The 26,338-nt window shown below is 40.1% G+C and overlaps 2 protein-coding genes across 2 annotated transcripts in view; one reads left to right on the top strand and one right to left on the bottom strand.

Annotated features, from left to right (window-relative positions):
* Positions 1-11,333, bottom strand: part of GNAS (GNAS complex locus) — a 320,342-nt gene extending 309,009 nt beyond the window's left edge. The window contains exon 1 of the mRNA XM_069072480.1: positions 10,787-11,333. Coding sequence (XP_068928581.1) covers positions 10,787-11,318 — 532 coding nt within the window. The 5' untranslated portion in view covers positions 11,319-11,333. The remainder of the gene's footprint in view (positions 1-10,786) is intronic.
* The window catches only part of LOC138149350 (uncharacterized), a 77,798-nt gene continuing 62,776 nt past the window's right edge, over positions 11,317-26,338 (top strand). Inside the window, exons 1-2 of the mRNA XM_069072315.1 lie at positions 11,317-11,332; positions 11,534-11,773. Coding sequence (XP_068928416.1) covers positions 11,317-11,332; positions 11,534-11,773 — 256 coding nt within the window. The remainder of the gene's footprint in view (positions 11,333-11,533; positions 11,774-26,338) is intronic.

Below are 26,338 nucleotides of genomic sequence, written 5' to 3'. Positions count from 1 at the left end.
TTAACTTCTAAAGAAGAGGGACTTGCAACTATGGGGATCAGGACAAGCACCCTTCATCTTGAAGAAAGTCAAAGAGTTTCTCAGGCACAGGTGATAGTGTAGTACATTCCAGTGATTTAAGAATGTCAAATTATTATTGTGTAGAGGATGAAGTTCAGAGGCAGGGAGTTCAATAAAGAAGCTATTATAACAGTCCAGGTGAGAGATGATGAAGCTTCATCTATCTAGGCTGGTGGCCATGTAAATAGAGAGAAGAGAATGGAGGCAAGATATAATGTAGAGGTAGAATCAATAAAACCTGGTCACTGACTAGACATGAGGGGGCAAGGAAGGGTGAAGAGTTGAGGATGATGCTGGGGTTTCCAATCAAGGTGTATGGGACAATGGTGGTACCCTCAACAAAAATGGAGAAGTTAGGAAGATGGGAGGATTTGAGGGAGAAAGACACTAAGTACTGTTCTGGACGTGTTTCGTTTAAGATGCCTTCATGATATCTAGTTGCAGATGTCCAATATGTCATATGGCCTGGAGTACAGGTAGAATACTAGAGCTGGATGGGAGAGTCATATGCATAGAGGTAATAATAGTTAAACCCTGGAAGCTTATAAGATCACCAACATTGCAGGGGCAGGTAGGTAGCACAGGGAATAGAGCACCGGCCCCGGAGTCAGGAGGACCTGAGTTCAAATCCGGCCTCAGACACTTAACACAAAAACTATCTGTGTGACCTTGGGCAAGTCACTTAACCCCAATTGCCCTCCAAAAAGCAAAAAAAATATCACCAACATTGAGAGTTCAGAGAGAAAAGAGAAGAAGGTTCAGGGATCTGGAGGTATACCCATGCATAGTGCCCTTACCACCGGAGTGAGACAAGGATAATAATCCCCAAAAGGAGACCAAAAAGGAGGAGTCAGAAAAGTAGGAAGAGAATCCGGAAACACTAATGTCATGAAAATATTAATAAGAAATAATAATGGCAGTAACCCCTTTGACTAGAGCCCATAGCATCTCCAAACTAGTGACCAGCGCCATACCACATATTATAACTAACTTGAGGGATCTTTCATGCACTGTTGGACAAGAGCCAGGAGAAGGAGTCCAACACCAGGCTAAGAGTTGTGTTGATGTAATCAGTGATGTTGGAATTCAAACAAGGAAATAAACAAATGGTGTGTTAATTTCACGATTCATTAGGAACATAAGAAGAGAGGAAGTTAAAGAAGGGTGTATGTAGTGAGGAGAATACATGTTTACCAAAGGTAAAAGAGAGAAAGTGTGGGACTAAATTTCTCCTACCACTTTTATACTTAGGACCATGTTAAAATTCAAAGGGAACTTTGAGGTGATCTAGGTGACCCCTAAATTTTTGAAGGTGAAGAAACTGAGGTCCAAAGAGGGAAAGTCATTTACTTGTCAGGGTCACACATCAAGATTATGTCATGGTTAGGACTTGAAAACTGGATCTCTGACTCAAATCTAGTTTCTCTTGTCATTAGAAATAATGAAATAGAATACAAAATAATGTAATTTGAAGAATACAAGTTTGGTGAGACCTTAATGTTGTCAATAAACTACTTAACGGAGGGAAATCAGGTCTTTTTCATCTCTGCTTCCCCTTTACAATCTTTACCCAACAAGCATAGATTTAGAGTTGGGAAAGGTTACATACACAAGGAAACTGAGTCTGCACAGCTTAAATGAGTTATCCAGGTTCACACAGATAGTAACAGAACTAGCACTGGAACTGTCATCCTCTGATGCCAAAGCTAGTTCTGTTTCTTCCTTATAATTGGCATCTAATGCTTATAGATTTGAACTGAGGGTAATGTTTTGAAATAATGGAGGAAAAGCCTGAGATTAACCATTTATCATCTGGCCAGAGAAGAATGTTGCTTATCTTAATGTCACCCCATATGATTAAGATGTGTTTATACTTTTGTCAACATCAGGAGGCAGCACAGTACTGAGTTAATAGATTAGTTCTTGTCAAGTCTCTGACTTTTATTAGCTGTGTAATCTTGGGTAAATTATCTCATCTCTTTGGAAAAAGAACAAGCCCATGAATTTGCAAAGATGTGCAAACTGACTAGTTAAAGAAAGACTGACATTTATAAAGCACTGTGTAGTTTACAAAGAACTTTCTTCACAACATCCAGGTGAAGTAGCCAGGGCCCATATGATTTTCCCCTTGCTATAGAAAATGAAACCAAGGCTCAAAAAGTTGTGACATGTCCAGGGTCAGTCAGTGAGTCATTCAACAGGCATTTATTAAGTTCTTATTATGTGCCGAGCTCTGTGCTAAGTGGAGGGAATACAAAGAAAGGTAAAAAGAAAAGAAAAGTCCCCGGTCCCAAGGAGCTTACTGTCCAATGGGGGAGATGACATGCAATTACAAATAAACAGTAAATATGCAAGGCAAATTGGAGATAATCACCACCAGGCAAGAGTGCTCCTAGGACTTAAACCCAAGTCTTCTGACACCAATCAGATGTTTCTTTCATTGCAACTGCCTATATCCAAAGTGAAGACTCTGAAGAGTGAACTGTCTCTTTCTTGGCAGCAGGAATCTATGAATGACTTTTTGTTGTTGATGATGAAAATTGAGCCTTGAAGGTAAACCATTAAATTTTAAATGCAGCAATTTAGTTGTTTCCCCTTTCTCTCTGACCAATTAAGTAGTGACTACTGATCCAGGTCTAATGTTTCCATTGTAAGCCTGCTGGGGATTTAAAAAATGTCCTCTGATGATGCATTAGCACAAAAGGTATGATTATTTTGGTTGGCATACTGAATAACTTGATGCTAGCAATGGTACTATTAGCTAGTGGGGGATGCAAAATGCTCATCAGCTAAATGCAAGTCTTTTTCAGCCTCCTCAGTGTGATGAGAGGTAGGTAGATGGTGCAATGGATAGAATGTTGGGTCTGGAGTGAGGAAGACCTGAATTAAAATCTAACCTCAGAAACATACTACCCAAGCAAGTCACTTAACTTCTGTCTCTTTCCTCAGCTATAAAATGGGGATAACAACAGCACCTACTCACAAGGTTGTTGGGGGGATCTAATGAGATTTTATATATATATATATATAGCTTTTTGGAGGGGGAGGATAGGGCAATTGGGGTTAAGTGACTTGCCCAAGGTCACACAGCTAGTTTTTGTGTTAAGTGTCTGAGGCCACATTTGAACTCAGGTCCTCCTGACTCCAGGGCCAGTGGTCTATTCACTGCACCACCTAGCCACCCCTAACGAGATAATATTTGTAAATCACTTAGCACAGTACTGAGCACATAGTAGGTGTTTAAAATCATTCACTAAAATCTATATGTATGTATGTATGTGTGTGTATATATATATATATATGTATATGTATATACATAGTCAGTTGATTGTTGGTCTATCTGAATATAATGTATTTTAACCAGAAGGGCAACAATTTATGTTCTTGGGAGCATTTTTTAAACAAGTTTTTTTTAAAGCTTTTTTGTACCATTTTTTCTAATGTCAGGCAAAATTAGTATATACCATGGTAAAGTAGAAAGATCCCTGGATTTGTACTCAGAGGACCTGAGTCTGAATCTTGGCCCTACCACTTAATACCTTTGTGAATTTGGGCAAATCCTTTAGCCTCTCTGGGCTATCATTTCCTCATTTATAAAATGAAGTCCTAATTAAATGACATCTAACTTTCTTTCTAAATCTATGGTGCTGTCTGGATTTCAGAAACACATATGATGAAGCTTTTCACAATAACCTTGTGAACAAGTTAGAAAGATTTGGGCTGGATGATAATACAGGTAGATTCAGAACCATTTGAATAGCTTGACCCAGAGAAGAATATTTAATGTATGGAAGAGAACCTGAAGGACAATTTCTAGTGGGAAGAGTCACAGGTTCCTCTTTTTGGACTTATTCCATTCACCATTTTCTATCATTGACTTAAATGAAAAGAGATAAGAACTATCTTCTGGTATCTAAAGGTGATACATGTAAGAGGGATTCATTCAAAGGTATGCTTAGCTGGAGGACATAGCTGACATTTTGGGTGAGAGAAAAAGGATCCATAAATATCAATAGGCTATAAAAAATAGATAGGATCCAATAAAATGAAATTTTATAGGGATAAATACAAGGTCTGACACAGATTAAAAACAAAATTACACAATTAGAAGAGATATTGTCAGACAACAAAACAAATGAAAAAATCTGGAGGTTCTAGGGAACTGAGAGTTCAGTATGAGATGGTAGTATACCATGACATATCATGATCTCATACTGCATTAATAGAAGCATAAAATCAGACAAATGACAGCCACACTTTAAGATTTCTTGAAACCTTTTATGTGATTGCAATTTCATTCTCTCAAAAGGGGATAGAAGAAGTATGGGGGGGGGGTGCAAGTAACCCATTATTCCATATATTAATTTTTTGTTAAAATGGCTGGTCAAGGCCTAGTCACCAAAACCCAATCAGCAATTTGGGAAGGAGACACAACCAGTATAGCAACACCTTATCCAATATGATAAGTAAGTGAAATAATTTCAAGCTGAGAAACCTCAGGGTCAATTTGAAGATGGGAGAGTGTTATAATGGAACCATAGTGCTATGGGGCAGTCAGTCCCCAATCTTCCCATGCTTTCTCTGACATTTTCAAGAGCATGGGCCCTATGGTAGAAGATATCAGATATATGGATATCAGGTAGTAGGCTATGATATGATCACCTCTAGAGTATTGTGTTCAATTCCATGAAACTCACCTTAAGAAAGACCTTTAACAAGCTCAAGAATATGCAAAAGAGGGTGACAGGGAAGTAAACAGTAAATCATTCCATCAGAATATCGGCTGAAAGAATTGGGGGCATTTAATTTGGAAATGAGGACTGAAGGGAGAGACTGATAATTGTCTTCATGTATCTGAAGGGCTGTCATGTGAAAGAGGGATTTGAATTGTTCTCCTCAGCTGTAGAGAGAAGATCTGAGAGCACCAGATGCAAGTTGAAGAAAGGCAGACTTTGGCTCAACATAAAGATAAACTTAATAACAATTAGAACCACTGAAAAGGAGAATGAATTGTCATTGGAGTGGGTGAGAATGCTGAGTTCTCCATCCCTGGAGGTCTTCAGCAGGCTGACTAGTGGTTACCTGTCAGTAACGTTAGAGATGATGATTCTTTCTCTGGTTTGTATTGAAGTAAATGAGTGCTGATGTTCTTCTGTCTCAGATTTAATGATTCCATGGACAAGTAAGTAAATTAAGAAAATTTGCAGAGATAAGAAATAAAAAAGTTGATCACAAAAGTTAACCTTTAACAACCAAGATGGTGGTAATGAAATAAATATTCATATAGTACAAATATCAAAATTCCAAAACAGAAAAAAATGCAGATGCGAAAATAACTATTTCCAACTTACATTGACTTCTGGTGTACAATGTATATCAATATTTCCAATTTTTAAATACTTAATTCTATGGCTTGCAAAGACATTTCCAAATAAAACAGTAATTTTAAAAATATTTTCTAATATTTATGAGGAAAACATGATCAATTTAAATAGCCCCCCCAAATAATTGCTTATAAAAGGGCAAAGTGAAAAATTGTTCTATCTCACAACCCTAATTAGTATATCCAGTTGAACATAGTGACTGGTACTAACAGGTGCTTAATGAATGTTTATTAATTGACTATTGGTTGATTGATATACAGTATTGCTCCTAATTATAAGTTATAGCAAACAATCACAGTTGTTTTCCTAAGTTATTTGTAATTCTGTTAGATTAAAAATAAAATTTATCTAAAATATAAAAGTATTTAAAATCATCCTTTATGTTTTCTTTGGTCCCAGTAAATTGACTTTATTGTCCTTCACAATATACAAGATTGCACCACCTTTCTCAATATCTTTGCAAGGCTAGAATGGACTCCTTTCTTACTTCCGTCTCCTGGAATCCCTAGCTTCTTTCAAAGCTCAATTTCTCAGGCATTTCCTGATACTTTTAGGTCAGGGATTCTCAAATTTGGGTCTACAGAACCCCAAGGGTCAATGAATTTGGATGGGGAAAATTTACATCTTTATTTTCACTATCTTCTGAAATTTAGCATTTCCTTTGATTATGAATTTAAAAAAATTATTCTGAGAAGAATACCACATGTTTCACCAGACTGCCAGAAAAGATTAACAATCCATGCTCTAGCTGCTAATGTCTCTCCTGTGTTTTGAAATTACCTGGAATTTACTTTGTACAAATATTTGTGTCTGTGTGTGCATAGTTTCCACCTATAGAATGTAAGATCCTCAAGGAGAAGGATAGTTTCATTTTTGTCTTTATAGCTTCAGGATCAAGCATAGAGCCTGGCATATAAGTGATACTTTTAAAATATTTATGTATTGATTTGGTATGATTTTTACTTTTTTTTTCTGTCTGGACCAGTAATTTCATAGAAAACAACTGGTGTAGGAAGTCCTTTCACTGATGCCAATTAGATTCTGTAAATTATAGTTTTAGAGAGCTGCCACTTGCACTAAGAAGTTAATAATAGCTAGCATTTATACAGCACTTTAAGGTTGGCAAGGCACTTTACAAATGTCATTTGATCCTCACAATAGCCCTGGGAGCTATGTGCTATTATTATCCCTGTTTTACCAGTGAAGAAACTGAGGCAAACAGAGGTTAAGTGACTTGCCCAAGATCACACAGCTAGTAAGTGTGTGAGGCCACATTTGAACTCAGGTCTGCTGAATCCAGGTCCAGTGCTCTATCCACTCTGCCCCTTAAACTGCCTCTATAATTTAAGTACTTGCCTATGGGCATGCAGATAGTATGCAGCCAAGACAGGTCTAGAACTCAGGTCTATCCAAAGCTAGCACTCAATCTACTGCGTTATGCTATCAATCATTGTTATTACTGGCTATTTAACAAGATGATTTTAAAAGACTTGACTAAAAATATTTTCCTGAAGGGTTCTCTAAAAGGAAAGAATTCTATTGCATATACTGTCAGGTTCAACTGATGTATTGGTTAGTTTTGCTTAACTGCTGCTCTTCCCTCCCCATCTTGCTTTTTTATTCTTTGTTATACAGAAGAGCTCTTTCGGTAGGGAAGAAGGAGAGATATATTTAGAAATGAAGATGATATAAAAATGAAACATCAATAAAAATTTTGAAAATGAAGCAAAAGTTTCCACAACTACAAAAAGTCTGCAGATACACAAGACAATACTTTCATTTGCCCATGTTAATAGCAGAACTAGAACCCATACTTTATGAAAATTCATTTTCTCCAAAAAAAAAAAAATCCTACATTAGGTTAATTTCTTTTTACAAGGAAAAAGGGGGAGGGGATCATTTTCAGAAGGCTTCATCTTAGCCTACTTTTGTATGTCAAACAGTGGTGTCAAACTCAAAGAGAAATGGATTCCTCAGGGCTGTATATTGACTTAGAAAACCACAAATTAACATTATCTGTTTTATATTGTAATTTTATTTATTTTGCTAAATATTTCTCAATTACATTTTAATCTGGTTCAGGCTGTATTTCTGAGTATGGTAGGCCACATGTCCTCAGAGACATGTCTGACACCTCTGGTGTAAAACTCTGGTTTGGGTGAGTGACATGCCTTTTCTTTCCCTAACAGGTCGCAGAATTGTCATAAAACCATAGAGTTTGAAGGGACTTTAAAACATAGCATAAAAGCACTGGAAAAATACTTTAAAGCACAGAGAGAGAATATCCCAACTAGAAAGAACCTTAGAGAATCGATCTAACCCTGTCACTCTCCAGATTAAGAAAATAAGGCCCAGGGGTGGCTAGGTGGCTCAGTGAATAGAGCACCAGCCCTGGAGTCAGGAGGACCTGAGTTCAAATTTGACCTCAGACACTTAACATTTACTAGTTGTGTGACCTTGGGCAAGTCACTTAACCCCAACTGCCCTTCCAAAAAGCAAAGAAGAAGAAAATAAGGCCCAGGCAGGTTGTATAGCTAGTTAGTGGAAGAATCAGGATTAGAGACTTGGTTTCCTCCCTCAGTCCACAGTGTTCACATTACACCCCTCTGCTGCTTCCCTGAACTCTGCTCTGAATATTGAAATTCCATGCACATGAAAACAGCTGCTGTTTGAAAAATGGTGATTAGGATGATATCATTTTTCAGGGTCTGTTGGTTCAGCACAGTTTCAGATCTACTTCATCCCCACATGAAAGTATATTTCCTAACATACCACAATATATTAGTATTGCCCTTCATAATAAACAATGTCATCACACCTTGATATGTTGTGATCCACAGCATAGCTAAAATATTATTACGTTATATAATGTATTGTTAACAATGTAAAGAAAAGTCATACTATAGTAGAGAGGTAGTGTAGGTGATGCCATGGATAAAGTACTAAGCCTGGAGTCAGGAAGATCAGAGGTCAAATGTAGCCTCTGACACTTACTAGTTGTGTGACCCTGGGCAAGTCACTCAATCCTGTTTGTCTCAGTGTCCTCGTCTATAAAATGATCTGGAGAAGGAAATGGCAAAGCACTCTAGTATCTTTACCAAGAAAACCCCAAATGGGGTTACAACACCACTAATTAACAACAGCAACAACAAAATGTGGTGTAGTGGAGAGAGTGATGGTTGGAATTAGGAAAGCAAACCTTCCAGAGTCCTGGTAATATATTCTGGGAATATATTACCAGGAACTGAGATGGCATTGCTTCACTCCAGAAATTTTCATCTCAGAATTGCTTATTGCTGAAGTAAAAGCTGTTATAACAGAGCCATAAATCTGGATAGTTAATTTTAAAAAGAAGCAGAATTGAGGGAGATGGGGAGAAAGGAAGTCCTTCTAGCCTGAGACCTGCATTTTTAAGGGAAAATGTCATTCATTATGGACAATTCCAAGAACCTTCAATTCATAATGAATAGGAGGCTCCTTTTCAGTCACCATAGGCTTTACCTTAGCGATCCTTTGTCCTTTTCCCAAACCACTTGGAAAATACACCTCATACATTGCAATTCGTGTGTTTTATATGTTCCACAAGTAACATACACTGTCACACTACTGACATACACTCCAAGAACAAGATCCAATTTCACTTGATTTAATTCCCCCAATCCCCCTATCATTACATTTTACCCTAAAAATGAAAATGATCCCCAAGGGGAAAAAAAAGCAAATAGAATGGCTGAGGATACGTACAACAATTTTTATAAAGTGTATGTGGAAAAATACAGTCTATCCACTCTCATTCCTGGTCACAAGACCACCTATCCTTTGGCTGTATATAGCAAACTTAAGCTATCCAGTATTTTAAAAGCATTAACAGATGTAGGGCCACTCCCACCTATTTAGAATCACAGAATCACAAGGAATCTGGTTCTGTGGCTTCTACTGAAATGCCATAAGTAGTGGTGGAGCTATTTAGCGCCTGATATAACAGCCTGGCACGGCAACCTCCTCCTACACCCCCCTCCCTAACCCTCCCACTTAAATCAGGCTGCAGAGTTGGGAGTCTAGAGAATCTGCTGCCTTCTGGTCTTTTCATCTGACTCAGAACCATGTTAAGCATTTAAACCAAGGAACCAAGCTACCTGTGCATTTGCAAGAAGATGCGGATGATGGTGAGAGGCAAAGGAACAAACAAGTAGGAGATAGAGGCAAAGGAGTATATTGAGAAAACTGCCTTTTTTTTTTTCCTGTCCACTAACCAGGCCAAAATTCACTCTCTATGCAAGCCTTGGCATCCAGGATGAGAAGTCCTGACCCTTAATACCCCGTGACTTTAAAGCTTCCAGCTGCGGTGCGCTTGGGATCCAGTGCAAAGAATGTCAAGTGGAGACTGAAAGTTTTGCATGGGATAGAAAGATGATTGAAAGTCTGCTTCTAGTAAGCAAACACTCAACCTGAACAACCCGAGGCCCCGTTTCCTTAGTTGGGTGATTTAACTGGTATGTGGGTGGTTCTCCCTGTACCCTCAACTCCGGGCCCACATCAGTCTAGGGCTCCATGGGTGCAGGAAAGGACATGCTCTGAAGGTTTTCCACTACCCCTAGATGTCAAACAGCCGGCGGGTTTTCATTCACCGATGCTACCTCAAACCTCCACCCTTCCAGCGCCGCTCCTCAGGGGCCAATCCAGCAGCTGCCCTTAACAACCCCCCTCCCAGCCCCCAAACATCCACACGTCCTTCTCCAAACCTTCCCCCCACCCCCTTTCCGGGCTCAGCCCATCTCGACCGGCTATTTCCAACACTGGGGCTCATTGTAGCGCTCTGCCCCAGCTGGGGCCGAAAGATCTCCGCCCTATCCCCCGCCCCCACCCATCTCTTTCCACCACCACTACCACCACCACCACTACCAACAACCGTCCCCCTCCACATCCCCCACCCCACCCCCTCCTGGGACACAGCTCCGAGCGCGGGCTGCCTCAACTCAGCCTCCATCAGGACCCCGCCCCACGACAGCACTTAGGGTAAGGGTTCCTTCTCACTCTCACCCCAATCACAAGACAAACCAGTCTTCCTCCTTCCCCCGCTACCTCACCCCACAGGCCACAGTATCCCTCCTCCTCACTCTTTTTGAGGCTGGGCTTGGGGACCCAGAGACACATCGTCTCAGGGCTGTCAGGGGCCTGGACTGCCACTTGCGGCCCCCAGCACTGGGCATGCTCTTCCCTTCACCCCTATCCCCAGCTCAACCCGCGAGAGCCGAGAAGTCCAGATTGCTCCCACTCATCTGAGAGTCCCTGGCAGTACCCCCCCGCTCCCCCGACCCCCGGGACAAAGCCAGTAGCCTCACCCAGCAGCAGCAGCCGGTGGGTCTGCCTGTATTCGCGCTTCTCCGCCTTCAGGCTCTTGTCGATGCCTTTGCTTCGCTTTCTCTCTGCCTTCAGCCGGGCCAGCTCCAGCTCCCGCAGCCGGCTCCGGGACTGAGGGTCGCCCGAGTCCGGCTGCTGTCCCCCAGGGAGGTCGCCAGTTTCTAGCGCGACTGCGGGGCCCCGGCCGCTGTAGGAGATGGAGGGGTGATGGGCGCCCAGGATCCGGGCTCGGAGGCTATAGCACATCCCCATGGCTCTGGGAGAGGGACGCGCGGCTCTCCCGCGAGCGAGCGAGTGAGCGCACACTCCTCGGGAGGACACACACACCGCGCGCGCACACACACACCACACACACACTCTCTCCCTAGCCCTTTCGTTCCCTTGCTCACTAGCACACGCCCGGGCAAGGAGAGCAGGCTGCGGGCTTAGCTCCCCGCCCCTCCCCTTCCCCTCTCGCCCGGCCCCCCGGGCCCCCTCCCGCCCCCTCCGGTCACTCTGGCCAGACGAGTCCATGCGCTCAGCTCCGGGTGCTGCCTGCTCTGCCTGGGTTACTCGGTCTGCCCTGGCTTCGTAATCGGCGGGGAGCCGGCGGGACCTGAGGATGTTCCGCCCCTTCCCTGGCGGAGAGTGCAGACTGCAGAGGAGAGAGGGGGGACTAGGGCGGGGGTGGCCGTCGTAGGGGGTTCTGACGCCTCTCTTTCCGGATTGATCGCCTCTCTCTCCACCAGCCCAGGAGCCAGAAAGCGACAGCCACTTCACACCCCACGTGATCAGGACATGTTTACCGTATTTCTTCCTAACGGGTGGGGAAGTGGCGGCGGCTGCAGCTCTGGCCAGGCCTGCAGCCTCCCAAACCTCCTCCTCTTGGTCCAGCCCAGCCCTGCCCCCGGGAGATTTCGGCTCGGCGGCCCCAGACCGCTGCCAGCCGCAAGAAGAGCAGGCTGTACCCTTAAGCTGGAGACCCACAGGTGGCCATGCCCTCCCTTCAGGTCCATTAGCTACCCGGAGAAAATGATTTTTGACTGTTTTGAATTTTTAAGCATCCATGTTATTCACACTCATGGCTAGTGGCCGCCCCTTCCCCTCCACCAGGACTAGAAAAATGACAAAGGAATCAGTGCCCTCAGACTAGGCCACTGCCCGGCCATAATGAAATCCGTGCATTTAACTGAAGAGTAAAGGGCCCCTGTGCCTGTCAGGTTTTTTTTTTTTTAGTAACTGTTATTTATAGGGTCACATTCAAAGCAGTCGGGCCAGGTTAGTAATTGATTTCTCCTTGGGGAAGAACCTGAGTCTTGACTCCTTTCGTGAGCCTCCCCCTCCCCCCCCCCCCCCACTTAGTGCTGATTTTTAACCAACACCGTACCCCACCCCACCCCCACGCCCAGAGGAGAGGGAGGGTCAGGTGCTTTCTGATTTCTCTCCTAAGGAAACTGAGTCATAGAGAAGTTAAGTAGGTGGTCTACACAGCAAGTGTAATGGAGATGGTATCTAGATCCCGGTCTCTATTCCCTTGAGTAGCTGGAGTTCGCTAAGGCCTTTGTCTGGTTTAGGTTTTGTTATGGTTGTTGTTTTGAAGAAATCTTTTGCATACCCTCCTAAATGCTTGGACAGTCGAGGTTCTCGAAGTTTAAGTTAGTATTACAATCCAATAAACATTTTTATAATTCTGTGAGAGTCTGTCCAGTCCCTGAGCTCAAAAAGCCTATAATCTTAAATTAAGACATGAAGAGGGTAATAAAAAAACAAACAAACAAACAAAAAGGAAGATTCTTTCCCCAATCCATCCCAAGACAACTGATAATTATTGCTTCTTTACATTCAAGGGGTCCCCATTCTACCTTAGTCTTGCCTAGTCTTCAGTGAGCATCAATGTTATCTCTTTAAAGGATGCCTCTGGTCTCTATAAACAAACCTCTTTCATTTCTCTTCCATGACTTAGACTAACTCGATTCCTGAACATTTCATAGCTGCCATTGTTTATGGAAATTCATGTCAGAAATCAGAGCTGAAGAGCTATTGTTTGAATTGAGGATGGCTGGGAGGGAAGAGGACCTTTTTATTACCTGCCTCCATAGACAATCAAGGAATCCTGACTCTTGAAGCTGGGCAAGAGCAATTCACTTCTTCAATAGGCTGATGGAATGTTAGAACTGGATGGAACTTTATAGACTGTTTTACTGAGGGAAAAGCAAAGGCCCTAAGTTACATAGCTAGTTAATGAAGAAGACAGAACTAATCAAATTCAACAAATATTTAGTAAGCATCTTACTATATTCATGGAAGAAAGGCATCATGGTGCAGTGGCTAGAGAGCCATTTTCAGTTCGCAAGCCCTGGGTTCAAGTCCTACATCAAACAGGTACCAACTTTGTGACTCCGGGCAAGTCATTTAACCTCTCATTACACCAGGCAACTCTCTAAGACAGAGATCAGAGAGTAGGTGCCAGTCTGCATGGGTAGAGGGAATTTCCTTTCCCTATACCAATAAAGTCACAAATATAATCCCTCTTTCCCACCAAAATATTGATAGCACTACACTAAGTGCTGGGGATACAAAGAAACACTAAACAGATGTCACCTTCATATTCTAATTGAGTGATACAACATGTACACAGAGAAGGAAGGAAAGGTAACTTGAGGAATGAGAGGAAGTAGTACTCAGACTAACCCCTGAATAAAAACAGAAGTGGAGGGGGAGCAGAGCATTCTACACTTGGAAGATAGCCCATGTGGAAGCCTGAAGAAAGGAGATGATATATTGATCTAACCTTGAGAAACTACTACTGGACTCCCAGGGGCTTGGCTACTGTACTCTGCCTGTTGTCTCCCCAGGCACCATGTTTTGGAGTGCTTTTAGTGCTGGAGAGCTTAGCTTCAAATGAAAGGAGGGCTAGGCTCCCTGTTTCCACACTCTTTCACTACTTAAACTCTCATCCCAGTACCCTGGGATGATTGTATTTCTTGTTATGGCTCATGTCTAAGATTTCCCCAAAAAGAGGAAGGGAAAAGATGGTCAATGTACCATATAAATCAACAGTGAAACAGGTAATTTTTCCCCCCATTCACATTAAAAAAAATGCTAAACGGGGGCGGCTAGGTGGGAGCACCAGCCCTGGAGTTAGGAGGACCTGAGTTCAAATCCAGCCTCAGACACTTAACACACAAACTAGCCATGTGACCTTGGGCAAGTCACTTAAACCCAATTGCCCTCCAAAAAGCAAAAAAAAAAAAATGCTAAGCATAAAAAGGATGCATTAACAGAATGACTTAAATAGGATTTAGCAACAACTTTTAACTACTGTTAAAATTTGCTGGGTGGCTGACAATTAAACTTTCATCAAAACATGAGGCACATTACAGGATGCTCATTAGACATTTTACATTTCACCTTGGGTCTTTACTTTCCAAATAACTGGCAGTACACGTCTTCTGGAAAACAGGCCATCTTCATATTGGTTGTTGTCTTCTTCAAGAGTGCTAAGTAGTTGAGAGGAATTCCTCCTCTGCTTCCATTCAGCTCAGACTTGATGGAACCTCTGGATGACTTGAACTCACTCATCTCAATAAAAGTACTCATTCACTTAAGCTCAGGAAAATACAAATACAAAAGAGGCAGCCTAATCCCAGGCTCAGTCTTTCTTGGGAAGGATACATCCTTTAGATGCTATGTGGCCAAATGGAATCCAGGGAGGGAAGAAAAGGACAATTTGTCTCTATTCCCACTCTCTTCTCAGGAAGCCGCTGGAAATAATCCTGGTGGGATCCACAGAGATAAAGGAAGAAAGAGGTTGAGGGGGGTAGATTGCCCCTTTGTATACATCCACTGAGTCATCAGCTCTTCTGTCTCTGGAGCAATGAGGCAACTCTTTGTCATGTCAAAGTGCAAGCCTGTAAGTCACACATAGCTGGAAGCAGATCCTAAAGTTCCCACATGATAGACCAGAACCCTGAATTGCAACTCTGAACATGCTGCATGGGATGGCCCCTATAGGCCAATTCAATCTTGCTACACTGAGTTGGAGGGAATCCAGATTTCCTAATTCCTTGCCCAATATGATTTCTACTATATACAATAGTTATAAAAGTGTTATGGTGTGGTGTGGTGTGGTGTGGTGTGGCGTGGTGTGGCGTGGAGTGGTGTGGCGTGGCATGGCATGGCATGGTATGAGCTGGAGAAGGAAATGGCAAACTTAACCAAGAAAACCCCAAATAGGGTCATGAAGAGTGGGACATGATTGAAAATGACTGAACAACAACAAACTACTATATTATGGGGTTCAGGATGTTAATCTAGATTCCTATGTAGAGATTATAAACTCTCTCAGTTGTCATATGGCCTCTGGCTCAAAGGTAGCTGAGTCAGAATTGGACAATGACCACTCAGCTTACTTCAGTAAGCTGCTGTAATAAAAGTAGACTTTATATTCAGACTTGGGGAATCAAGTTGAGCAGGAAGAGGAAAGAAGAAGAGTCAGAAAGAATGGCAAGACTGTCCCTTTACTAATCTATACTTTTTTTTAAAAGTTGGATTATTATTCCCATTTTTTGATGAAGAAATTGAGAGCACCATTGAGTAACTTATCCATTTACAATATAATATGATACTATATGATATGACATGACATGACATAACATAACATAATAACTTATCCATTAATAATAATAACAAACTAGTAAGTGTTCAAGGTCAGATTTGTACATGGGTTTTCCTACTTTTGAGTCCAGCACTATCTACTCCCTATCCCTGCACTATACCATGTTGGTTGAGCTGCAAAGGAGAAAACCATGAGTAAAACTTCCTTTTAGGAATTTTAATGCTAAATTGGCAGAAGACTGAGAGTCATACAAAATTTTGGAAGAGCTTTTGTTTTAAATTTAAGAGAAGCGTGGTGAACTATAAGCAGAATTATCTGAGCTATGTAAGATTAGAGATTGATATAATAATGGTTAACTTTTATATAGCACTTACTATGTGCTTGGTACTTGCTAAACACTTTATAATTAATACTATCTCATTTGATCTCATAAAAACCCTGGGAAGTAGGTGCTATTATTATCATCCCCATTTTACAGATGAGAAAACTGAGGCAAACAGAAGTTAAGTGTCTTATCCAGGGTCACACAGCTAGTAAGTATTGTAAGACAAATTTGAGCTCAGATCTTCCTGACTACAGGCCTAACTCTAGCTGCTGTGTCACCTAGCTACCTGTAATTGACATACGTATCTATTACAGTCATAAAATTCTTCAGTTGGGAAGGATCTTAGTGGCCATCTAATGCAGTCTGTATACCAAAAGAAATTCCCATTATAAGATATACAGCTGGTTATGAGACAGATTGCACTTAGAAGTTGGTGAAAAAGGTACTAAATTATATTTAGGCTATTTTATCAAGTTCATGTTATGTATCAGGAACAATAGTGCCAGCTTAATTTATGAGTGTAAGTGATAGGTAGGCAAAGGAATATGACCACAGGTCATATTTGGAATTACTTTTTCATATAATGTAAGTCATAGCGTTGGCCCACCCGCACATACTTTGTGAGCATATGCTACAAATAGTTACTGAGTTGGGTCTAGTCTCAAATAGGTGGATTGACTTTGGAAAATTAAATAGTGTCTTTAATTTTTCAAAGGTAACTTTTGAAATGATGTCCCTTTGGATTTATTTTTGTTTTTTTTCCAATTACATGTACAAACAATTTTAACGTTCGTTTTCTTTCAATTTTGAGTTGCAGATTCTTTCCCTTCCTCCCTCATTGAGAAGGCAGGCAATTTGATATTGCTTATACATGTGCAGTCATGCAAAACATATTTCCATATGAACCATGTTACAAAAGAAAACACAAAATAACAACACCAATACCACCAAGAAAAATAGTTAAGAAAAAAATTCTACCTCCTGGAAAGAAGCCTTTCCTGATCTGCCTTAATGCTAATAACAATACCTTTCCTCTAGGTTGATCTCCAGGTTATTCTGTATCTATCTTGTTTGTACATAGTGTTTTCATGTTATGTTTTTTCCTTTCCTTTGTATCCTCAGCACTTGCTGGCACATAATAAGTGCTATTTAATAAGTTCTTGTTGACCTGCCTTGAAACCACGTTAATCTTTCCCTATCTCAATAAACTATAACTGCTGGGAGTCAAATTGATTGAATTATGACATTATAACCAAAGCCCCACAGTGGTAACATACCATAATGACAGATAAAGGAAAATAGGCTGAGGAAGCAATCAGCCTCTTGAGTGCTGAACTTGTAAATTTAGCCCTATAAAGAGAAAGTGACGTCACAAAAATGGGTTGGGTCAGCTCCTAGGTACAAAGTGTATTCAAATAAGATCTGACCATAATAAATTTCCAATGAGATCTACTTTTCCTACATGAAAAAACTAACTCTAACCAGTAATTTCTCATTTCAGTACTTGGTTATTTTTCATTCTTTGCCAATAGAATATTAGGTCCTAATTCTAAGTTTTTCAAAGCCATACAATTCTTTAAATGGTTCTATTGTCAAGAAAGAAACATTAGGACAGGGTGAGTTACAAGACCTGGAGAATTAGGAAGGAACAGGAGGAGTGTAATATAAAACAGCCAGGTGAATCTGAGAGGACCTTTTTGGCTGTAAATCTCCCTTTGACCTGTGGCTTCAGGAGGGATTACTAGAACAAGAAGGAAACTATATTTAGAATAGGGCCTTTCCTGGAGTTCACAGTGTGCTGTTGGCTGTCACTGTGTTGCCTCCAGGGGGGTAAAAGGGACCTTTTCACTACTCGTGAGAAAAAGGAAAAGGCAGGAAGAAGAGAACAGAGGCCAACATTCAGCTCTTTCTCTTCTTGACCTCGAAATGACACATTTTTCTGGTGTAGCAGTAAGGAGACTTTGAAGCTGTCTTCCTAATTATCCTTCACTGAAGACGTCTAGGCCCTACTCTCTTGATTTCAGAGTTCTCCCTCATATGCCCCAGTGTTGTTAGAAAGCAGCATCAGAAGTCTCTTTATGCAAAGGCTGCAATCCCTTGTAGTTCAAACTCAAATATTATCCAAATGCAAAAATGTAATCTAATGGCTTTCTCATTATAAGGAGACAAAGTCCTGCTTAAGAAAAATTCTTCTCCTTCTTTTTCTTTTTCTTCTTCTTCTTCTTCTTCTTCTTCTTCTTCTACTACTACTACTACTACTACTACTACTACTATGAATAGCCAACATTTATATAGCGGTTTTATGTTTGTTATCTCATTTATGTTAGGGTACTCACAACAACTCTGTGAAGTAAGTGTTATCATTTTATATATTTTGCATACGAGAAAACAGTGACTCAGTTTCAGTAGCAGGATGGTGAAATTAGAGGTAGAGGAGGCTCCCATTAGAAGAATAGCTTGTCTTGTGGAGTTACTTTGGTAGAGGCTGAGGATGGCAGGACCTAAATTCTGGCCCAACCTAGGGGTGGGGAAGGGACCCTAGAAAGCTATTCCTCAGTGCCAACAGCAGTAGCTAAAGGGCTACCTTACAGCATTTATCTGGGGAGAGGGGGCAGCCCAAGAACTAGCATGGGAATGGGTGGAAATCCCTTCCTGAACTCATGATCAGTTTTCAGAAATTGAGACCTGTAGTAAGCCAGACTTGACCTATCTACTCAGGTTCAAGATTTAAATATATATATATATATATAAATTTTAATTTATGGGATAAAAGAAGCATTTCCATAACATAGTATAATAGAAAGATGATTGCACATGAAACAGCAATCTATTATGTACAATTTGCTATTCCTTTTAAATACATAATAAAGTTATCATGTAAATTTCTTTTTTTCCCTTTTTTTCTTTCCTCCCCCCATCCTAGAGGAGGCTACCATTACACACACACACACACACACACACACACACACACATACTTCTATTTATCGGTTCTTTTTCTGGATACAGACAGCATCTTTCTTCACATAAGTCCTTTATAATTAATTTGGATATTTATAATAGTCAGAATGACCACAGCAGCTAGGTGGTACAGTGGATAGAGCACTAGTCCTGGAGTCAGGATGACCTGAATTCAAATCCAGCATCAGACACTTGACACTACCTGTGTGACAACGGACAAGTCACTTAACCCCAATTGCCTTGCAAAAACAAAACAAAATGACTTATTAAAACCAACTCAAAGTCATTCTTAAAATTGCTATTACTATATGCAATGTTTTGCTTTTCCTTATTTGGGGCAAGTCTTTCCATATTTTTCTTAAGTTCATTAAACTCATCATTTCTTATACCACAGTAGTATTTATCACAATCATATACCACAACTTGTTCAGCTATACCCCAATTGATGGGCATCCCTGCAGTTTCCAGTTCTTTGCTACCACAGAGAGCTTCTATAAACATCCCATTCACACTCAAAGTTATTATTACTATTTATGATTTCCTTCCATCTTATTTATACTCACTATTTTCCTTCTCAGCCTCTCTTTTTACCCTATCCCTATTATGCCCTCTCTCACCTTGTCTTCCAGTTTTCTCAAGGGCTGGTAATGTTGGAACCTTACTTTCATCTAGGTCTGAGATGAGAATGAAATGAAATGCTTAGATTCCATCTAAGTTACTAAAAGAAGATTTACTTAGCCATTGTAGGGGAAGGATATTTAAGAAGGATATAGCATTGGTTCAGTTAAGCACAGCTTCCCTTCACTAATGCTGGTCATGCTGCTGATCTGTGCATTAAAAGTTTTGAGGTAGAGCTGGACCTCCATATGCCCTAGTCTTTTTATACTCATGAGACAAGGAAGCCACGGGGATGGTCTGTGACTTTTGTCTCTTGAGATAATTAAGGGAAAAAAACCACAGCCTAGTACACGGAGCTATCCTATGGTAGGAGCAATGGTTACCACTCCAATATCCCCCCAACTCCCAGTAACCAAATTTCCTGGATATCAAATGTCAGAACAACTGATCTTAGTACCCAATTAGCAATAATAATTAGTTTAAATAGGAAGCTACTAAATGCCTAATTTCTTCTGGAGTGTCTCTCCAACAGTATTATCTTAGAATGTCTCCCCTCATAGAGTGGTATACATGGCATCCATCATCCCCTTTCCACCCCCATGCCTCAACTGACTACATTTTGTGCTATTGTCTTTAGTTTTTAGATTTCATCCTAGTTACAAAAATTTCCTAATTATGCCTCTGAGCTCAGCTTTATCTGAGACCTTGCCCCCTCAACTTCTGTATCCTAATAGCTAGAAATGCAGTCACTCTTTAGAAAAGTTGAGGCAAGTCCACTTCAGAGCTTATCTAGTCCTACCTTTTCATTTTGCAGATGAGGAAAACCTAGGGATCAGAAAAATTAAATGAATTGCCCAGTATCATACAGTAAGCATGAGGGATAAATTTAACCCATGGTCTGATTTCAGATTTATGGCTCTTTCCATCACTTTACCTCTTAATGACTTTCACAAAAGTTTCCAAATGCACTATTATTTTTCAGAAGGAGGAGGGAGGAAGCTGTGTTGAATTCAGAATTAAGCTTTGCTTTTAAAGTAAGTCAACATAGTGAATTTCAGTACACAATTTTATTTTAATTCTCTGGGTTCATCTTGTTCAGTTGTCCTCCTTGAAGACTATTAGGAAGAAGAAACTCCAGTGCTTAGAAGTAGGAATGCTGGGAGTGAGGGTAGAAATGACATCAAAGATGTCTGGAAAGTGCAAGAGTAAGTTCTTATCACTAGTGGCTTCCTGGTCTTGAGTAGACCATCACGTTGAGGATTACAAGAAGAGATTAAACAGGTTTCCAAGAAATCCCTGTCATCAGTCATAATATTAATAGTAGCTAATATTTATATAGGTCTTCTTCTATATGTGCCCTCTTGTTATAATGTAAGCTACCTACTGACAAGAAATGTCTCAATTTGTATTTGTATCCCCAGTTAACTGTCTGTACATATTAGGCACTTAATTTTTTTTCTGGCTTATTCATTATAGTTTTACAAAGCCCATCCCTTCCTACACCTTGCAAGGTAGGTAAGCAAAGTGCTATTACCTCCATTTTACAGATAAGGAAGGGAATGGATACTTAAAGAAGGAAAGTGAGTTGGATCATAGATCATAGGGAAATTATGGAAAGGAAATTAGAGAATTTCTAGTCCAAACCTTTCTTTTTACAAATAAAGAAATGGAGACTCAGAGAGCCTGAGTGACTTTCCCAAACTCTTCTACCAAGTAGAGAGTCCAGATTCAAACCCAGGTCTTCAATACTATTTCCTACACTCCAGTACAACTCCTCTCCTCTGTTGGAAAAGCACTTGTCACCCATCTTGCTGATAGTGGGTCAATGAGGTCAAAAGATTGTGTCTAAAACACTGACCTTCATTCCGGGCTGGGCAACTCATTTCTAAGACTCTCTCATCTGTTACAAGGAGGAAAATATCCCACCTTTGTGATTCATTCTAAATGTGATGATAAAGTTGGAGAATGTAGAAGGTAAAACCATCAACAGATGTTATATATCTTCTAAGAAAGCACTAGTCTTCAGCTAAAGATCCAGATTGTATGACTTGAGAAACATCTGGAAAGGGCATTGCACATAGTAAGAAGTTAATGTTGCTTTGAATTTTTCAGTTCAACAAACATTTACTGAGCATCTACTTTGCAAAGTATTATAATGGGTGCTAGGGATGCAATGATTGAAAAATGAAAAGTAATCTCTGCCTTCAAAGAACTTACATTCTGCTATTATATACAATCATAGATTCATCAAATCATGGAATTTGAGTGAGAAAGAACCTCAATATCCATCTGGTCCAACCCATACATGAAAGAATCCTCTGCTATAACATACCAGACAAGAGCTCATCCAGATCATGTTTGAAGACCTCCTGGCATCAATCTTAATTAGCCTCTTTGTAATATCTGTCCTTATATGTAATGAACTCAAGTCCCTTCCCTGCCCTGGTTACACTCCTCTTATCAATGTCTTTCTTAAACCATGATACCCAGAACTGAACAAAATACTTTGGCATGGTCTGATGGGGCAGATTACAGTGGAACTATCACCTTTCTATTCCTGGAAGCTATGCCCCTTTTAATTCAGCCCAAGATCTCATTCACTTTTTTTGACTCCTCTAACACATTACTGACTTACATTGAGTTAGTAGTCCACTAAATCCCCCAGATCTTTTTTTTAGAACAACTGCTGTCTAACCACATCTCCCCCATCTTATATGTATAAAGTTAATTTTGTACACCTATGTAACTTTACATTAATTAATATTAAATTTCATCTTATTTGATTCAGCTTAATGTAATCTGGTTAATCAAGATCATTTTGGATCCAGACTGTCATCAACTGTGTTAGCTATTCCTCCTAGCTTTGCATCATCTGCAAATTTGATGAGCATGCCATCTATTTCTTTCTCCAGGTCATTGATAAAAATGTTACACTGCACAGGACCAAGTATAGATACTTGGCACACTCCACTGGAAACCTCCTACCATTTTGAAATTGAACCATTAACAACTATTCTTTTAGTCTGTGCAGCGATGAATTCATCTGATTGTATGGGTAATCCATCTTTCCATTTTCTTTGTGAGAATGAGAGATTTCTCTTTAAAAAGTCTATTTATATTCTAGGTAAACTATATCGATAGCATTCCCTTCATCAGTGAGTAATCCTATCAAAAAAGGAAATTAATTTAGCCTGGCATGATCTCTTCTTGATGAAACCATGCTGACTTTTTGGAATCACTGCTTCCTTATGTAGATGTTTGCTAGCCATCTCTCTAATCATCTGTTGTAGAACTTTCCCAGGAATAAAAAGACAAGCTCACTGGCCTATAGTGTGCGGACCATTCTCTTCCATTTTTTGAAAATCAGGCACCTCCTCTTCTTCCATCTTTTGGTACCTCTCACATTTTCCATAATCTTTCAAATATCATTGATTGTGGTTCAACAATAACATTTGTGAGTTCTTTCAGTACCCAAGGATATGGTTCCTCTGGGCCAGGTAATTTGAATTCATTATCTTGTGTATTAATTCTCTTAGTTAACTAACTCTCTTAGTAACTAACAGTCATTTCCATCTAAAAGTTGTTCTTTGCAGAAAAAAGAGGAACAAAATCACAATTGAGGAGTTCTGCTTTCTCTCTATTTTCAGTTATCATTGTCCATCCACCTCAGGCAAGTCCTATTCTTTCTTTGAGCCTCCTTTTTCTCCAATATAGCTTACAAAACCAAAGCCTTTTGTTATCTCTTATTTCTCTTGCCAGCCTTAGCTTATCTGAGCTTTAGCATTTCTGCCACTGTTTGTTGAACTGGGTCACATTCTTATATTTATCTTACATTACATGATTTTGTTTGATAGTCTGTGCATTTAAAAAATTAGGTTGGATGATGTATTTCCTGTGCTTCCACATCATTCTCCTCATACAAATCTCATTTTTCCTGTTTATTGTAGTTTTTTCCATTTGTGCCTTTAGAATAGCATTCTTAAGCATCTCCCATTCCTCCTTTCCCTATAGAATTTTACTCCTATCTATAGGATAGGTAGGGATCCTACCTATCCTCAAAAACTTTTAAATGTTTTCCTCAAACCTTGTGTACATGTCATATTATGTCCAAATTGCTCCTCACCTATCTCAGTATCTAGACAGAAATGTTCATTTCACTCAAGAATTTTCACAACTTCCATTGCAACAACCATCTCTCTATTCATGAGAATCAGATTGAGAATAGTATCTCCCCCTTGTTGGCTCCTCCACTATTTTTTTGGCTTTTTTTTTTTTGGAGGGCAATTGGGGTTAAACAACTTGCCCAAGGTCACACGGCTAGCTTTTATTTTGTGTGTGTTAATTGTCTGAGGCCAGACTTGAACCCAGGTCCTCCTGACTCCAGGGCCAGTGCTCTATTCACTGTGCCACCTAGCCACCCTCCTCCACTTTTTGGATGTTCAAATTATCACTAAAGCAAGTCAAGAAGCTATTAGTTGCTATGCTTTTGGTTGAAAGAGAGATTTCTAGTAGATATCTGGATAACGGAAATCCCATATCACAACTATATTTTACCAGAGTGCCAGGCTTGCAATATGTTACCCAAACTCCACTGAGAGCCACAGCATCCTTCAGCCTCCCCACAAAACAACACAAGATCAATATTTACTCACAAACCTCTCTATCTCCTTGCCTGAGCTCCTCTCTCCCCCATCATCTGGAGAGCTCTTTTTGTCCAATGGAAAAATCATTTTTATTTCACTCTCCTTTGACTTTCATAGAAATTTTCCTCTCATGCTATCTTTCCCTGGCTTTTCACATTCCCTCATATAAATATTAATTTTCAATATAGAATTCTACCTTACCCCTGGGCAAATCATTTAACCCTGTTTGCCTCAGCTTCCTCATCTGTAAAATGAGTTGGAGAAGGAAATAGCAAACCACTCTAGGATCTTTGTCAAGAAAACCACCTAAAAGGAAATCATGAAGAGATAAACCACCACCATCACCCACCACCATCACCACCTTTGAACAATCTTGTTTCTTTTGAATAAGGTATAGTCATCCAGAACCATGGTCAAATCATGGGTTTCATTCTACCGAGTCTCAGTGATATCCATAAGGTCAAATTTGTTCCCTTGTTTGGGACTGCTAGTTCCCCTTCTTTGTTGCCTAAACTTTAAGCATTTGTGTATAGACATTTGAAACCATGGGCTTTATTACTGTTTTGTTTTTTGCTTTCATCTCATGTGGATTTCCAGGTGTCTCAGTTGCTATTCTTCTATCCTTTTTTGTGTCTACTTTATTATAGAATCTAATTTGAGGGATATTCATAAGCAGTTTTCTTCCTCCCCTATGCCTTTTAGTTGAAAGCCTTTTGATTCAAATTACAAAATAGTTGGATAGCCTGTGTTAGGTATACTCCATCTTTAGCCAAGAACTTGTCATCCCTACATTGTAAGTTCTGGTCCAGAAATCCAAATCAAATTCCTAAGCAGCTGTTCACTTCCCAAATTAATTTTTCTCTTCTATATCCTTTGCCTTCAATGGGCAACATCAAGGAAAACACAACCTGTGCTTTTATGATCTTTAGTTTTGTTTTTTTTTTGCCTTAGACTTCATAATCATTGGCAATACTTTTTTTTTCAATGTTCCTTCTGGAAGTGTTATTTGTGCCCAAGTGAATCACCAGAAGTGGGTAGTTATCATCTGTTTTGATAAGCCTTGAGAAGTTTTCTGTTGTGTCTTGGATATGTGCCCCAGAACATAGCATACCTCAGTATAGACTATTAACAGATAGCTGCCTCAATGTCCCTGAACATGGAATCATCAACCACACCTTCCCTGCCCCCTACTGCATGGTCCTTCATCTGAACGCTTCTGCGGCTCTGCTGTATCATTCTTTGGAGCACAAGTAGTTTCTCCCTTCTTAAATTACCCAGCTCTCTCCTATTTAGGAAGAACCTCACATCTGTTTTGAAATTCTAATTGTACAGGCTGTTCTTTTCCTTCCCTTTCCCCACTATGCTATACCCTCCATCCATCATCCTGACAGTCTCACCTTCTTCATCTTAGATCCATTCCTTGCTTCTGTTTCCTTTAGGAACAATTCATTCTCCTTTAAAACCTGGGGGCTGGAGAGGTGCTCTCTGTGTCCCTTCAACCTTCTCCTCCAGGAGGTAGGTGATTCTCCCCTAGGAGCCACTTAGCTGTGGGTAAGGTACCATATACTCAGTCCAAGTCTCTACCAAATTTCCTCTTTTCCTCATTGTGGTTGAAATTTTCAGTCCCTTTCTCTGAATTACTTGTGAATGTAAAAATCCTAAGCAGTTGCTTAAAACTTTTATAGTCAATCATCACCTCCTAATGCCTTGATATCCCCAGAGTCACCCAGATAAGTCAATATAAGATAATTTCAGGAAGGAGAAAGCACCAGCCAGGACAGAGAAAAGGCTTCCTACAGGAAGTGGCATCTGTGCTGAGTCTACCCTCTGAAATTATCTCTTATTTATGTGGTCTATATTATGTATGTGAACAGTTGTTTGCATGTTTTCTTCCCTCATTAGACTGAATTCCTTGAGAGTAGGAACTATGTTTTCACTTTTATCTATTGAGTTCAGAGAATGACTAGTTCAGAATTTCTAGAATTTAGAATGCTCCTACATTATGGGGAGTAATATAAGATAAAGTAGATTGGAGCCAAGTTGTTCTGGATTTTCAATGATAAGCTGGGTAACTAGTATTTTATCCTGGAAGCACTAGGGAGTCATTGACAATTCTTTTTTTTATTTTATTTTTATTAATTTGTTGGTTTCCTTTTAGTTTACAGGATTCAATTCCACAGTTCCTTGAGTTTCACATTTTGTCCCCCTCCTTCGCCTCCCCCCCATGGTGGCTTATAGTCAAGTATAGGATCTGTACATACTTTCACATTATACATTAGTCAGGTTATAAGGACGGATTGTACCAGCTGGAATGAAAAAATGGTAAAGAGGACATAAAATCAAATAAGAGAAGGAAAAGATCAGGTATTTTGCTTCTACCTGTTTATAAACT

Source organism: Petaurus breviceps, unplaced genomic scaffold, assembly GCF_028583685.1.
Source record: "Petaurus breviceps papuanus isolate PSGF00001 unplaced genomic scaffold, PetGlider_PUasm1.0 90847, whole genome shotgun sequence".
Classification (NCBI taxonomy): domain Eukaryota; kingdom Metazoa; phylum Chordata; class Mammalia; order Diprotodontia; family Petauridae; genus Petaurus; species Petaurus breviceps.
The sequence above is the reverse complement of the archived record's forward strand: the minus strand, read 5'-3'. Positions and strand labels throughout refer to the sequence as shown.